The sequence below is a fragment of the Hylobates moloch genome, unplaced genomic scaffold (assembly GCF_009828535.3).
Source record: "Hylobates moloch isolate HMO894 unplaced genomic scaffold, HMol_V3 SCAFFOLD_17, whole genome shotgun sequence".
NCBI classification, from domain to species: Eukaryota; Metazoa; Chordata; class Mammalia; order Primates; family Hylobatidae; genus Hylobates; species Hylobates moloch.
Window position 1 is genome coordinate 77,254,263 of NW_026652292.1, and position 14,069 is coordinate 77,268,331.

The following is a 14,069-nucleotide window of genomic DNA, read 5'->3' on the forward strand; positions in this document are numbered from 1 at the left end:
ACTCCTATTCAACATAGTGTTGGAAGTTCTGGCCAGGGCAATCAGGCAGGAGAAGGAAATAAAGGGTATTCAAGTAGGAAAAGAGGAAGTCAAATTGTCCCTGTTTGCAGATGACATGATTGTATATCTAGAAAACCCCATTGTCTCAGCCCAAAATCTCCTTAAGCTGATTAGCAACTTCAGCAAAGTCTCAGGATACAAAATCAATGTACAAAAATCACAAGCATTCTTGTACACCAATCACAGACAAACAGAGAGCCAAATCATGAGTGAACTCCCATTCACAATTGCTTCAAAGAGAATAAAATACCTAGGAATCCAACTTACAAGGGATGTGAAGGACCTCTTCAAGGAGAACTACAAACCACTGCTCAATGAAATAAGAGGATACAAACAAATGGAAGAACATTCCATGCTCATGGGTTGGAAGAATCAATATCGTGAAAATGGCCATACTGCCCAAGGTCATTTATAGATTCAATGCCATCCCCATCAAGCTACCAATGACTTTCTTCACAGAATTGGAAAAAACTACTTTAAAGTTCATATGGAACCAAAAAAGAGCCCGCATCACCAAGTCAATCCTAAGCCAAAAGAACAAAGCTGGAGGCATCATGCTACCTGACTTCAAACCATACTACAAGGCTACAGTAACCAAAACAGCATGGTACTGGTACCACAACAGAGACATAGATCAATGGAACAGAACAGAGCCCTCAGAAATAATGCCACATATCTACAACTATCTGATCTTTGACAAACCTGACAAAAACAAGCAATGGGGAAAGGATTCCCTATTTAATAAATGGTGCTGGGAAAACTGGCTAGCCATATGTGGAAAGCTGAAACTGGATCCCTTCCTTACACCTTATACAAAAATTAATTCAAGATGGATTAAAGACTTACATGTTAGACCTAAAACCATAAAAACCCTAGAAGAAAACCTAGGCAATACCATTCAGGACATAGGCGTGGACAAGGACTTCATGTCTAAAACACCAAAATCAATGGCAACAAAAGCCAAAATTGACAAATGGGATCTAATTAAACTAAAGAGCTTCTGCACAGCAAAAGAAACTACCATCAGGGTCAACAGGCAACCTACAGAATGGGAGAAAATTTTTGCAATCTACTCATCTGACAAAGGGCTAATATCCAGAATCTACAATGAACTCACACAAATTTACAAGAAAAAAACAATCCCATCAAAAAGTGGGTGAAGGACATGAACAGACACTTCTCAAAAGAAGACATTTATGCAGCCAAAACCACATGAAAAAATGCTCATCATCACTGGCCATCAGAGAAATGCAAATTAAAACCACAATGAGATACCATCTCACACCAGTTAGAATGGCCATCATTAAAAAGTCAGGAAACAGGTGCTGGAGTGGATGTGGAGAAATAGGAACACTTTTACACTGTTGGTGGGACTGTAAACTAGTTCAACCATTGTGGAAGTCAGTGTGGCATTCCTCAGGGATCTAGAACTAGAAATACCATTTGACCCAGCCATCCCATTACTGGGTATATACTCAAAGGATTATAAATCATGCTGCTATAAAGACACATGCACACATATGTTTATTGCGGCACTATTCACAATAGCAAAGACTTGGAACCAACCCAAATGTCCAACAACAATAGACTGGATTAAGAAAATGTGGCACATATACACCGTGGAATACTATGCAGCCATAAAAAATGATGAGTTCATGTCCTTTGTAGGGACATGGATGAAACTGGAAACCATCATTCTCAGTAAACTATCACAAGGACAAAAAACCAAACACCGCATGTTCTCACTCATAGGTGGGAATTGAACAATGAGAACACATGGACACAGGAAGGGGAACATCACACTCCAGGGACTGTTGTGGGGTGGGGGAAGGGGGGAGGGACAGCATTAGGAGATATACCTAATGCTAAATGACGAGTTAATGGGTGCAGCAAACCAATATGGCATGTGTATACATATGTAACAAACCTGCACATTGTGCACATGTACCCTAAAACCTAAAGTATAATAATAAAATAAAATAAAAACAAAAAAATAAAAGGACCTTCCAAATGCCTGGCACCGTGGTTGACAAACGACTTTCACCAAGACCATCGTGGTGCAATTTCACTTACTAGTAGCAAAGGTAAAGTTTCTTTAAGATTCTACGGAGGAACAAAAGGAAAAGAAGTTTCGTGTAAAGTATCAGGGATCAGAATAGAATCAGTTTTCTCAACAGCAACCATGGAAATTATGAGATAAAGCAGAGTCCCCCCCTTTTTAGGGGCCTGCAAATCCCTTGCCCTAAGCCTGGAAATAAAGGAAAATCCTGACTTTCTTTAAGGGAAATTATCAGCAACTTGATAAGCAAGAAGGTAATAGTAGCTTAAAACAATAGCCAAGGAAGTTAGAGTCAGGAGATGTTTGGTTTCCCTGCAGAAGTTAAAGATAACATCTTAACATATGTCCCTGAGTTGTTTTTCAGAAACCTGGACCCCCATCAAATGGATCCACTCTGAGGATCCATGGCTGAGGTCCTCAGCTGCCACTTATCTGAGATCTGAACTCTGAGCACCATTCTTTGTTCTAAAGTTCTTCCTAGGGGGCCCAGAGGAAGTCATGCCCAGGAGCCTGAGTTAAGGTTCTTTTCTGCCGAACCTACATTTTAAAACAAAGCTTCTCTTCCTTGACAAAATTGCAAATCAGAAAATCTTTGAATCTACCTCTGACCTGCAAGCCTCCACTTCAAGATGTCCGGCGCTTTTAGGCCAAAACCAGTTGTAACCTTCATGTATTGATTTACAATTTTGCCTATAACTTCTGCTTTCCTGAAATTTACCTCTACCTTTAAAAACCTCACCTGGAAGACATCGGGGAGGTCAGGATTTGAGCATGAGCTGCCTATTCCTCCTGGCTTGGTGCCCTGTGAATAAACACCTTCCTTTTTACCCCTGCAAAACCTCAGTGTCGCTATCTGGTCCTACTGTGCCAGGTGAGTGGAACCCAGTTTGGTTCTACAACAGTTAGAAGACAATGGAGGCCGGGTACAGTGGCTCACACCTGTAATCCCAGCACTCTGGGAGGCCAAGGCAGGTGGATCATGAGGTCAGGAGTTCCGAGACCAGCCTGGCCAACATGGTGAAACCCCGTCTCTACTAAAAATACAAAAATTAGCTGGGCATGGTGGTGTGTACCTGTAGTCCCAGCTACTCAGGAGGCTGAGGCAGAAGAATCACTTGAACCCAGGAAGTGGAGGTTGCAGTGAGCCAAGATTGCACCACTGCACTCCAGCCTGGGTGACAGAGTGAGACTCTATCTCAAAAAAAAAAAAAAAAAAAAAAAGACAATGGAAAAATGCCTTCGAAATTCTGGAGGAAAATTATTTCCAATCTAATTATTCTTACCAAATTAAGTAAAAAGATAGAAGAATACATTTTCAGACATAGAAGTTCTGAAAAGAGTTGCACCCATCCCTTTTTGAAAAAGCTACTGAAGGATGTGCTCCAGGCATGCAATGAAATTAGCTAACGAAAGGGGAGTGCCAGGGAATCCCTGAAACAGGATTCAACCCAGGAGAGACATCAGAAAGTCCCAGCATGATGAGTAGCTGCTTCTCAAACTTTAAGAACATGTAAATCACCAGGAGGGCTTATTAAACACAGCTTGCTGGACCCATCCCTAGAGATTCTCCTTTAGTGAGTCTGGGGTAGAGCCCAAGAATTTGCATTTCTATCAAGCTCCCCAAGATATTGATGCTGCTGGTCTGGTCCACACTTTAGAGGAGTTGTCTAGAGAATAACCAGCTCAAACTAGAGCTTGTCAGAATGTTTCTGGGAGAGATATTTTTCTCAAGAAGATAAAATGGATCAAATATCTAATGCACTCAAATGTCTTGAACACAAAGGCACATATATGGGGGAGAGTTAAATGAATGATAAGTACACAGACTCTAAGCAACTGAAAAAACCGAGGCCAGATGTGGTGGCTCACACCTGTAATCTTGGCACTTTGGGAGGCGAAAGCAGGAGGATTGCTTGAGCCCAGGAGTTTGAGACCAGCCTGGGCAACATGGCAAAACTCTGACTCTACAAAAAATAGAAAAAAAAAAAAAATTAGCCAGGCATGGTGGTGCAAGCCTGTAGTCCCAGCTACTTGGGAGGCTGAGGCGGGAGGATCACTTGAGCCCAAGAGGTCAAAGCTACTGTGAACCGTGATCGTGCCACTGAACTCCAGCCTGGGCAATAAAGTGAGACCTTATCTCAAACAAAACAAAAAACAAAACAAAACAAAAAAGACAAAAAAAGAGAATAATTATTAATTTCAGGAAAAAACAAAATGTTGTGCAAGAAAAGAAGGTATTCATAAGCATAACTGATCATTAACTTACAGTAAACGATGTTTGCAGAATTGTAATAATGGAAACACTGAATACTAATTTAACCAAATTCCCCTATAACCTCCCTATCGGGAGTGTGCTGGTGGTGTTGGGAAGAGTGGACATTTTATGGAGGAGGGGAGCAACAGAGCTAAGTCCTCTTCCTTTCCACAGTGGAGGGTCAACAGCTATTACACGCAGCCAAAAAAAAAAAAATGCAAACAGCAGCAATATAGGCACGTTATTTAGAAATGGGAAGTAAATTCCCAAAATAATCAGCTGAAAGAGTTAACAAGACCACTGTTGAGAAGTAGAAAATGGGTGGGGCTATTGCTCCTTTTGAACTAATACTTTAAATTATGTGCATGAACAACTTTGATGTAAATAAAACAGATTTAATGATGAAATGAGTTAAAATAAGAAAATAAAACAAAAACAGCAAAAGGAAAGCAGTGCAAGATAAAATTGTGTCTTGGAACAGAGGAGGAAAACAAAGAGTACCCAGAAAGCAGGGAAGTACCTGATCTAGCATGGAAGGTTAAGAAGGCTTCCCTGGTTAAGAAGGTGATCTCTCTGGATCCTGAGGGCTGAGCAGGATGGAGTCTGAGAAAGGCCAGTGCAGGCGGAGAGAACAGATGTGCACAAGTGCAGAGATGTACGGGGAACAGGGAGATGTCCTGAGTGGCTGGAGAGCAGGATGAGGCAAGTGGCTGGGCACACGTGCGTCAGGGTAGGTGCTCCGGAGAAGGTAAGCCATTGTATGCACCATGCTAGAAAACTGGGCATTATCTTTTTTTTTTTTTTGAGACGGAGCCTTGCTCTGTCGTCCAGGCTGGAGTGCAATGGTGCAATCTCCGCTCACTGCAACCTCCACCTCCCAGGTTCCAGCAATTCCCCTGCTTCAGCCTCCTGAGTAGCTGGAATTACAGGCTCCTGCTGCCACGCCAGTTAATTTTTGTATTTTTAGTAGAGGCAGGGTTTCACCATGTTGGCCAGGCTGGTCTCGAACTCCTGACCTCAGTTGATCAGCCCGCCTTGGCCTCCCAAAGTGCTGGGATTACAGGCATAAGCCACAGCGCCCGGCCCGGGCATTATCTTTTGCAGGCAGCCAGGAGTCACTGGAGGTGTTTAATTAGGAGAGTCATATTGTCTGACGTACATTTTATAAATAAAAACTAGAGGGAGGAGACACGAGGAAACGAATCTCATTAGAAAGAAGGTTGTTGCAAGGATCACATCAAACTGTAAGAAAATCCTATTAGTCCTACTTTGAGCCACAGACCCCTCCACGGCTGCACCCTGGTCTGAGCCGCCATCACCCTCAACTGACTAGCTGTGCAAACCCAGATGGCTTGGTTAATCCCGGTAATCCTCAGCTGACTCAGCTAGCAAATGGGATACTAACCACCACCTCACCATGTAGCAGATGCTTAAGGCTCTGGCTTTAGGGTTCGAACCAACTAGGGTTGAAATTCAGCCCCACTGTTTACTCATCGTGGCACCCTGGACAAATAACCTTGCACAGCATCCCCTGCCTCACTGTAAAGTGGGGATAATGGCAGTTCCTCCACCTCATGGGCTGGAGAATAAAGAACCAGACGTCTATAAACACTGCATAGGGCACCCAGCCAAGTCTGTGTGTTACTTCCCTTTCGCCCTCCATGCAACAAGCCAGCATCTCTTAGTGTCTCTTAGTCACCAGCAGGATCTGACAACCCCCAACTCACCTACAAGCATCTTGCATTGTCTCAGCTTCAGCCCTGATCAGTCCTTTGCAGTGTAATGTTCCCCATGAGTCACCACATTCTGAAAGAGCCTGTGCCTACATGGAACCCGCACAGGATCTGTCTCCTCTTCCCACGGGCCAGAAATGGGGGCAGCAAGACCACACCATCTTGTTTCTGATCGCGCAGACTTTACTCTCCTCCCACCCCAAAGCGACAGAAGCTTGCAAGGACCTAAAATAGTGGCCATACCACTATTGATGGAATGCCTGCCATATGCCAGGTGTTGCCTTGCACAGCCAATTCCATGAGGGCCACTTGCATATAAAGCATCCACCGGTCTCCTTTAGGCAGCCACCCCGACCCTCATCCATGCAGAACACAGTGGCTTTGGGGTTAGACACGTCTGTCACTTTAGTAAGTTACTTAAGCTCTCTGTGCCTCAGTTTCCTCATCTGCAAAGCAGAGGCATTCATGAAATCACCTCAAACTGTTGTGGAGATTCATTGAGATCATTTAGGCAGAGGGTCTAGTTCAGTGCCTGGTACACAGCACTAGCATTGCCAGCGTTCCATCGCAGACTCCCCATGCGGTGTCATAACCGATAGTTTACTTGCAAACTTGCAATTCGTCCTTCTTGAGGCTGTGAACCTCAAGCAGGCAAGGCAGGGTCTCTCCTGCTCATGAATGTGGTCCCTAGGCCAGTGACTGGCTGTAGAAGGTGCCCGAAAACTTTTACTGTGGGATGAATGAAAAAATGAATGCCAATGTGGCGGCTGGGACTCAGGCCGGGCGACGTAACCCACACCGCAAGGGTGGAAGAGGCAGAAGCAGGAATAAGCATTCAGGCTTGGGAGCCCCAGCCGTCCTTCTGTCCACCACGGTGAGCGGGGCCAGCATCCTGTCCAAACCCTTGGTGCTGCAGACGAGGAAACCAAGGCGTGGCGCAATTGGGCTGCTGTCTAGGATCACCCAACGGAGTGGGATGTAACAGGCACCGTAGGGGACCCCAGGCCAATGCCCTTTAGTCACGCCGCCACCTCCCTCCTGGAGCAGAAGGGGAACCAGACGCCTAAGCGGTTGCGCGCGAAGCTCCCAACCAGGCTCAAGGAGTCGCAGAGCCGGGGCTCCGGGCCCGCAGGACCCAGAAGCCACGCGCCCCGCGCGCCCCGCGCGCCCCGCCCCGCCCCGCCGCTCTCTGCTCGGCCAACCCACCTGGTGTCGCGGGCGCCGACGGCCCGCGCGGCAGCCGAGCCAGAGGCCGAGGCCGAGGCCTAGCGCGGCGCCCAGCAGCACGGCTAGGGCCAGCAGCGCGGGCGCCGGCCGCAGCGCGTCCCGCCCCAGGAGCAGCCGCGCGTCGCTCTTGCAGGCCGCCCCGCCGCGGGCCATCGGGGGCGCTCAGGCTGCCGCCCCGCCGCATCCCGCCGCCTGCTGCACCGTCCCCGCCAGGGCGGCGACGCGGGACTTGGAGCTCGGGCGGGCCAGGGGCCTGGCGCGCTCCGCAGACTTTCCGGCCTGTGCAGTCTCCTGACTCCGACTCCTCTCCCCTTCAGTGCTTCGCCGAGCCGGAGGGAGGAGCCTGAATCACCGCTCCAAACTTTCAGCCACCCCCGCCCCAGCCCTGCCCCTGCACTGAGCATGCCCAGCGAGAGACGCGCCTCCCAGCCCCGGACCCTTCAGGAGGAGGCCCGGTTTCCACCCGGACTCCTGGGTTCCTGGGGAGAAGGAGGGACCCCGACCACCGAGGAAGGCTCCTTTAACTTTATTGAGGCTTAGAATATGCTAAGCATTTAGCTTAATGATCTCATTAACTTTCTCAATAACCCTCGCGGTGGGTGCTCCGCCCATCCTCCTGATGAAGACGCTGGGACCAATCCAAGTCCAACCCCCTGCACTTGCCCCTAACCTCTACCCATCAGCCTTCCCGGGGCCACCTGGCCCTCCACGCCTCTGAACTTGCTCACGCGAAGACTCCTGTTTTAGTCTTATTTTCTCCCAGGGAAGGGCAAGACAATGGGTGGAGAGACCATTACAGTCAGTCTCCACTAGGAGGATGGGTAGAGAGACCCTTAACACGTAGTCCCCACTAGGACCAAGGGTATAGAGACCCATATACCCACTCCCCTCTGAGACAATGGATAAAGAGACTTTCATGGGCATCCGTGTGAAGAGACCACCAAACAGGCTTTGTGTGAGCAACATGGCTGTTTATTTCACCTGGGTGCAGGTGGGCTGAGTCCGAAAACAGAGTCAGCTGAGGGAGGTGGATTATCATTAGCTCTTATGGGTTTTGGGATAGGCGGTGAAGTTAAGAGCAATGTTTTGCTGGCAGGGGTGGATCTCACAAAGTAGGTTCTCAAGGGTGGGGAGAATTACAAAGAACTTTCTTAAGGGTGGGGGAGATTACAAAGTACATTGATCAGTTAGGGTGGTGCAGGAACAAATCACAATGGTGGAATATCATCAGTTAAGGCTATTTTTACTTCTTTTGTGGATCTTCAGTTACTTCAGGCCATCTGGGTGTATACGTGCAAGTCACAGGGGATGCGATGGCTGGGCTTGGGCTCAGAGGCCTGACATTCCTGCCTTCTTATATTAATAAGAAAAATAAAACAAAATAGTGTTGAAGTGTTGGGGCGGCGAAAATTTCTGGGGGCTGGTATGGAGAAAGAATGGGTGATGTTTCTCAGGGCTGCTTCAAGCGGGATTAGGGGCGGCGTGGGAACCTAGAGTGGGAGAGATTAAGCTGAAGGGAGGTCTTGTGGTAAGGGGTGATATTGTGGGGATGTTAGAAGAAATATTTGTCATATAGAATGATTGGTGATGGCCTAGATACAGTTTTGGACGAATTGAGAAACTAGATGGAATAAGAGGAGAAAAACAGGTACAAAAGGTCTAAGAATTGGGAGGACCTAGGACATCTGATTAGAGAGTGCCTAAGGAGATTCAGCATAGTCCTGCCAGCAAAGATTATGTATTTACTTCAAGAGTTTAGAGTGGCAGTTTGGGGATAGCACCAGGAGATATCAGCTGTGATGGCTTGGAGAAACATTGTAAACCGGCAGTGTAAACAAGAGCAGGGCATGTATGAGTAGTTGAGAACGGTGAATAGGAATATGACTAGACAGAAGATAGTAGGGAGGACAAGTTTTTTTGGGGCACAGTCTAAGTTGGTCTGGTGTCTGGAATGAGACGGGGGCCTAATAAAAAGGAGCGTCTATGCGGGAGCTTAAATGGGCTGTACGTTGTAGCATTCCGAGGACAGGTCTGACTTCTGAGAAGGGAAAGTGGTAAAAGTATTGTCCAGTCCTTTTTAAGTTGGTGGCTGAGCTTGGTGAGGTGTGTTTTTATTTTATTTTATTTATTTTTATTTTTATTTTTTTCTTGAGACGGAGTCTCGCTCTGTCGCCCAGGCTGGAGTTCAGTGGCGCAATCTCGGCTCACTGCAAGCTCCGCCTCCCAGGTTCACGCCATTCTCCTGCCTCAGCCTCTCCGAGTAGCTGGGACTACAGGCGCCCGCCACCACGCCAGGCTAATTTTTTTGTATTGTTTAGTAGAGATGAGGTTTCACCGCGGTCTCGATCTCCTGACCTTGTGATCCGCCCGCCTCGGCCTCCCAAAGTGCTGGGATTACAAGCGTGAGCCACCGCGCCCGGCTTGGTAAGGTGTGTTTTTAAAAGACATTTAGTCCGTTCTACTTTTCTTGAAGACGGAGGACCATAAGGGATATAAAGGTTTCACTGAATACTAAGAGCCTGAAAAACTGCTTGGCTCATTTGACTAATAAAGGCTGGTGTGTTATCAGACTGTATAGAGGTGGGAAGGCTAAACTGAGGAATTTTGTCTGACAGAGGGAAGAAATGACTGCGGTGGCCTTTTAAGACCCTGTAGGAAAGGCCTCTACTTATCTAGTGAAAGTGTCTACCTAGACTAAGAGGTATTTTAGTTTTCTGACTCGGGGCATGTTGAGTAAAGCTAATTTGCCAGTCCTGGGTGGGGGCAAATCTTCAAGCTTGATGTGTAGGGAAGGGAGGGGGCCTGAATAATCCCTGAAGAGTAGTAGAATAGCAGATGGAACACTGAGAAGTTATTTCCTTGAGGATAGATTTCCATGATAGAAAGGAAATGAGGGGTTCTGAGAGGCGGGCTAGTGGCTTAGTTCTATAGCATAGCCTGCCTTTGCTGGTGTGTGGCGATTAGGCCTGGTGGAACTGCCATCAATAAATCAAGCGTGATCAAGGTGAGGAACAGGAAAGAAGGCAATGTGGGGACATGGGGTGAATATCAGGTGGATCAGAGATACAATCATGAGGGTCAGGTGTGGTATCAGGAATAATGTGGGAGGCCGGATTGAAGTCCGGACCAGGAACAATGGTAATTGTGGGACTTAATAAAGAGTGAGTACAGCTGAAGGAGCCGGGGAGCAGAAAGTATATGCGTCAGGTATGAGGAAGAAAATAGATTTTGGAAGTTATGAGAAATGTAGAGAGTGAGTTGAGCATAGTTTGTGATTTTTAGTGAATTTTAATACTCTAAAAGTATTAAAGCAGCGGCAGCTGCTGCACGCAGACATGAGGGCTAGGCTAAAACAGTAACGTCAAGTTGTTTGGACAGAAAGGCTACAGGGTGCGGTCCTGGATCTTGTGTAAGAATTCTGACCGCACTAACCATGCCTAGGAAGGAAAGGAGTTGTTGTTTTGTAAGGGATTCAGGTTTGGGAGATTAATCCAACACGATCAGCAGGGAGAGCACGTGTGTTTTTATGAGAATTATGCCGAGATAGGTAACAGATGAGGATGAAATTTGGGCTTGATGACGTAATGGGGGCTGTCTGTGAAGCCTTGCGGCAGTACAGCCCAGGTAATTTGCTGAGCCTAATGGGTGTCAGGGTCAGTCTAAGTGAAAGCAAAGAGAGGCTGGGATGAAGGGTGCAAAGGAATAGTAAAGAAAGCATGTTTGAGATCCAGAAAAGAATAATGGGTAGTAGAGGGAGGTATTGAGGATAGGAGAGTATATGGGTTTGGCACCACAGGGTGGATAGGCAAAACAATTTGGTTGATAAGGTGCAGATCCTGAACTAACTTGTAAGCCTTGTCTGCTTTTAGGACAGGTAAAATGGGGGAATTGTAAGGAGAGTTTATCGGTTTTAGAAGCCCATGCTGTAGCAGGCGAGTGATAACAGGCTTTAATCCTTTCAAAGCATGCTGTGGGATGGGATATTGGCATCGAGCAGGGTAAGGGTGATTAGGTTTTAATGAGATGGTAAGGGGTGCATGATCGGTCGCCAAGGAGGGAGTAGAGGTATCTTATACTTGTGGGTTAAGGGGGGATACAAGAGGAGGACACAAAGGAGGCTTTGGATTGGAAAGAAGGGCAGCAATGAGATGTAGCTGTAATCCAGGAATAGTCAGGGAAGCAAATAATTTAAAGTGTCTTGGCCTAATAAGGGAACTGGGCAGGTGCGGATAACTAAAAAGGAGTGCTTAAAAGAGTATTGTCTAAGTTGGCACTAGAGTTGGGGAGTTTTAAGAGGTTTAGAAGCCTGGCCATCAATACCCACAACAGTTATGGAGGCAAGGGAAACAGGCCCTTGAAAAGAAGGTAATGTGGAGTGGGTAGCCTCCGTATTGATTAAGAAGGGGACAGACTTACCTTCCACTGTGAGAGTTACCTAAAGCTCGGCATCCGTGATGGTCTATGGGGCTTCCGAGGTGATCGGGCAGCGTCAGTCTTCAGCTGCTAAGCCGAGGAGTCAGAGAGCCTTGGGCCAGAGTTCCAGGGGCTTTGGGAGTGGCTGCCAGGTGAGTTGAATAGTCCAATTTCCAGTGGGGTCCTGCACAGATGGGACATGGCTTAGGAGGAATCCTGGGCTGCAGGCATTCCTTGGCCTGGTGGTCAGATTTGTGGCACTTGTAGCAAGCTCCTGGGGGAGGAGGTTCTGGAGGAATGCCTGGCTGCTGCGGTTCAGGAGTTTGGAAGTTATTGTGTGCTGGAGATGTGGTTGGGGTTTGTCTCACAGTGGAGGCAAGGAATTGCAACTTTTTTCTATTATTGTACACCTTGAAGGTGAGGTTAATTAAGTCCTGTTGTGGGGTTTGAGGGCCAGATTCTAATTTTTGGAGTTTTATTTAATGTTGGGAGCAGATTGGGTAATAAAATGTGTATTGAGAATAAGATGGCATTTTGACCTTTTAGGGTCTAGGGCTGTAAAGTGTCTCAGGGTTGCTGCTGAATGAACCATGAACTGGGCTGGGTTTTTCACATTTGATGAAAGAGCCTAAATGCTCACTGATTTGGGAGAGGTCTGATAAAGAAAAGGAGCATTAACCTTGACTATGCCTTTAGCTCCAGCCACCTTTTTAAGAGTAAATTGCTGGGCAGGTGTTGGAGGGCTAGTCACGGAACGAAACTGTAAGCTGGACCGGGTGTGAGGAGGGGAGGTGATAAAAGGATTATAGGGTGGAAGAGCAGAGGCTGAGGAAGAATTGGGACCTAGCTCGGCCTGGCGAGGAGGGGAGAGGTCAGATGGGTCTGTAGAAAAGGAAGATTAGAAAGACTCAGCGATGCTTGGGGTTGGGACTGAGGGGACAGGCAGGAGGGAAAGGAAGATTTGGGATGAATTGCACTGGGCACAGAGACTAGGAAGGGACAAATGTGTAAAAGAATGCCTGGCTGTCAGGCACCTCAGACTATTTGCCCATTTTACGACAAGAATTATTGAGATTTTGTAGGATGGAAACATTGAAAGTGCCATTTTCTGGTTATTTGGAACTACTGTCGAGTTTGTATTGGGGTCAAGCAGAATTGCAGAAGAAAATAAGGCATTTAGGTTTTAGGTCAGGTGTGAGTTGAAGAGGTTTTAAGTTCCTGAGAACACAGGCTGAGGGAGAAGAAGGAGGAATGGAGGGTGGAAGGCTGCCCATAGTGAAGGAGGCAAACCCAGAGAGAAGAGAGCGTAGAGGCACGGAGGGAAGGGGTTCGGGGGTTCTTGCCCTCCAGAAAAGCAGGAAAGGGGTCGGGGTGCGGAAATAAGGGATTGGGGCACAGAGATAAGAGGTCGGGGTGTGGAAATAAGAGATTGGGGGTTCTTGCCCCCTAGAAAAGCAGGACTTGCCGCTAAGGGTGAAGGAGAAGGGGTTGAGGGGTACTTGCCCCTCCCCCAGAAAAGCGGGACTTGCCGCTAAGGGTGAAGGACCAAGGCAGGCATCCCTGCATGGTCTGACACCTTTGAAACGTGGGTGAACAATCAGAGAGGTGTCCCTGCAATGATTAAACACCAAGAGAAGGCTGCCTTCCCAGTCCACGACCAGTGCTGGAGTTTTGGGTCCACAGATAAAATGTGTCTCCTTTGTCTCTACCAGAAAATGAAAGGAATTGAAATTAAGAGAAGGGAGAGATTGAAGTGTGGTGCCAAGATTGAAAGGAGAAAGAGGTTAGGGGATAGTGAGGGAAGTTGGAGAAGAGAGTAAAAAGAGGCCGTTTACCGGATTTGAAATTGGTGAGATGTTTCTTGGGCTGGTCGGTCTGAGGACCTGAGGTCGTAGGTGGATCTTTCTCATGGAGCAAAGAGCAGGAGGACAGGGGATTGATCTCCCAAGGGAGGTCCCCTGATCTGAATCACGGCACCAAATTTCATGCGCGTCCGTGTGAAGAGACCATCAAACAGGGTTTGTGTGAGCAACATGGCTATTTATTTCACCTGGGTGCAGGTGGGCTGAGTCCGAAAAGAGAGTCAGCGAAGGGAGATGGATTATCATTAGTTCTTATAGGTTTTGGGCTAGGCGGTGAAGTTAAAAGCAATGTTTTACGCGCAGGGGTGGATCTCACAAAGTAGGTTCTCAAGGGTGGGGAGAATTACAAACAGCCTTCTTAAGGGTGGGGGAGATTACAAAGTACATTGATTAGTTAGGGTGGGGCAGGAACAAATCACAATGGTGGAATGTCATCAGTTAAGGCTATTTTTACTTCTTTT

The 14,069-nt window shown here is 47.2% G+C and overlaps 1 protein-coding gene across 1 annotated transcript in view; it reads right to left on the bottom strand.

The window, feature by feature from the left end:
* EVC2 (EvC ciliary complex subunit 2) overlaps window positions 1–7,486 on the bottom strand; it is a 134,994-nt gene extending 127,508 nt beyond the window's left edge. The window contains exon 1 of the mRNA XM_058430107.1: window positions 6,906–7,486. Coding sequence (XP_058286090.1) covers window positions 6,906–7,486 — 581 coding nt within the window. The remainder of the gene's footprint in view (window positions 1–6,905) is intronic.
* Window positions 7,487–14,069: the final 6,583 nt, after the last annotated feature.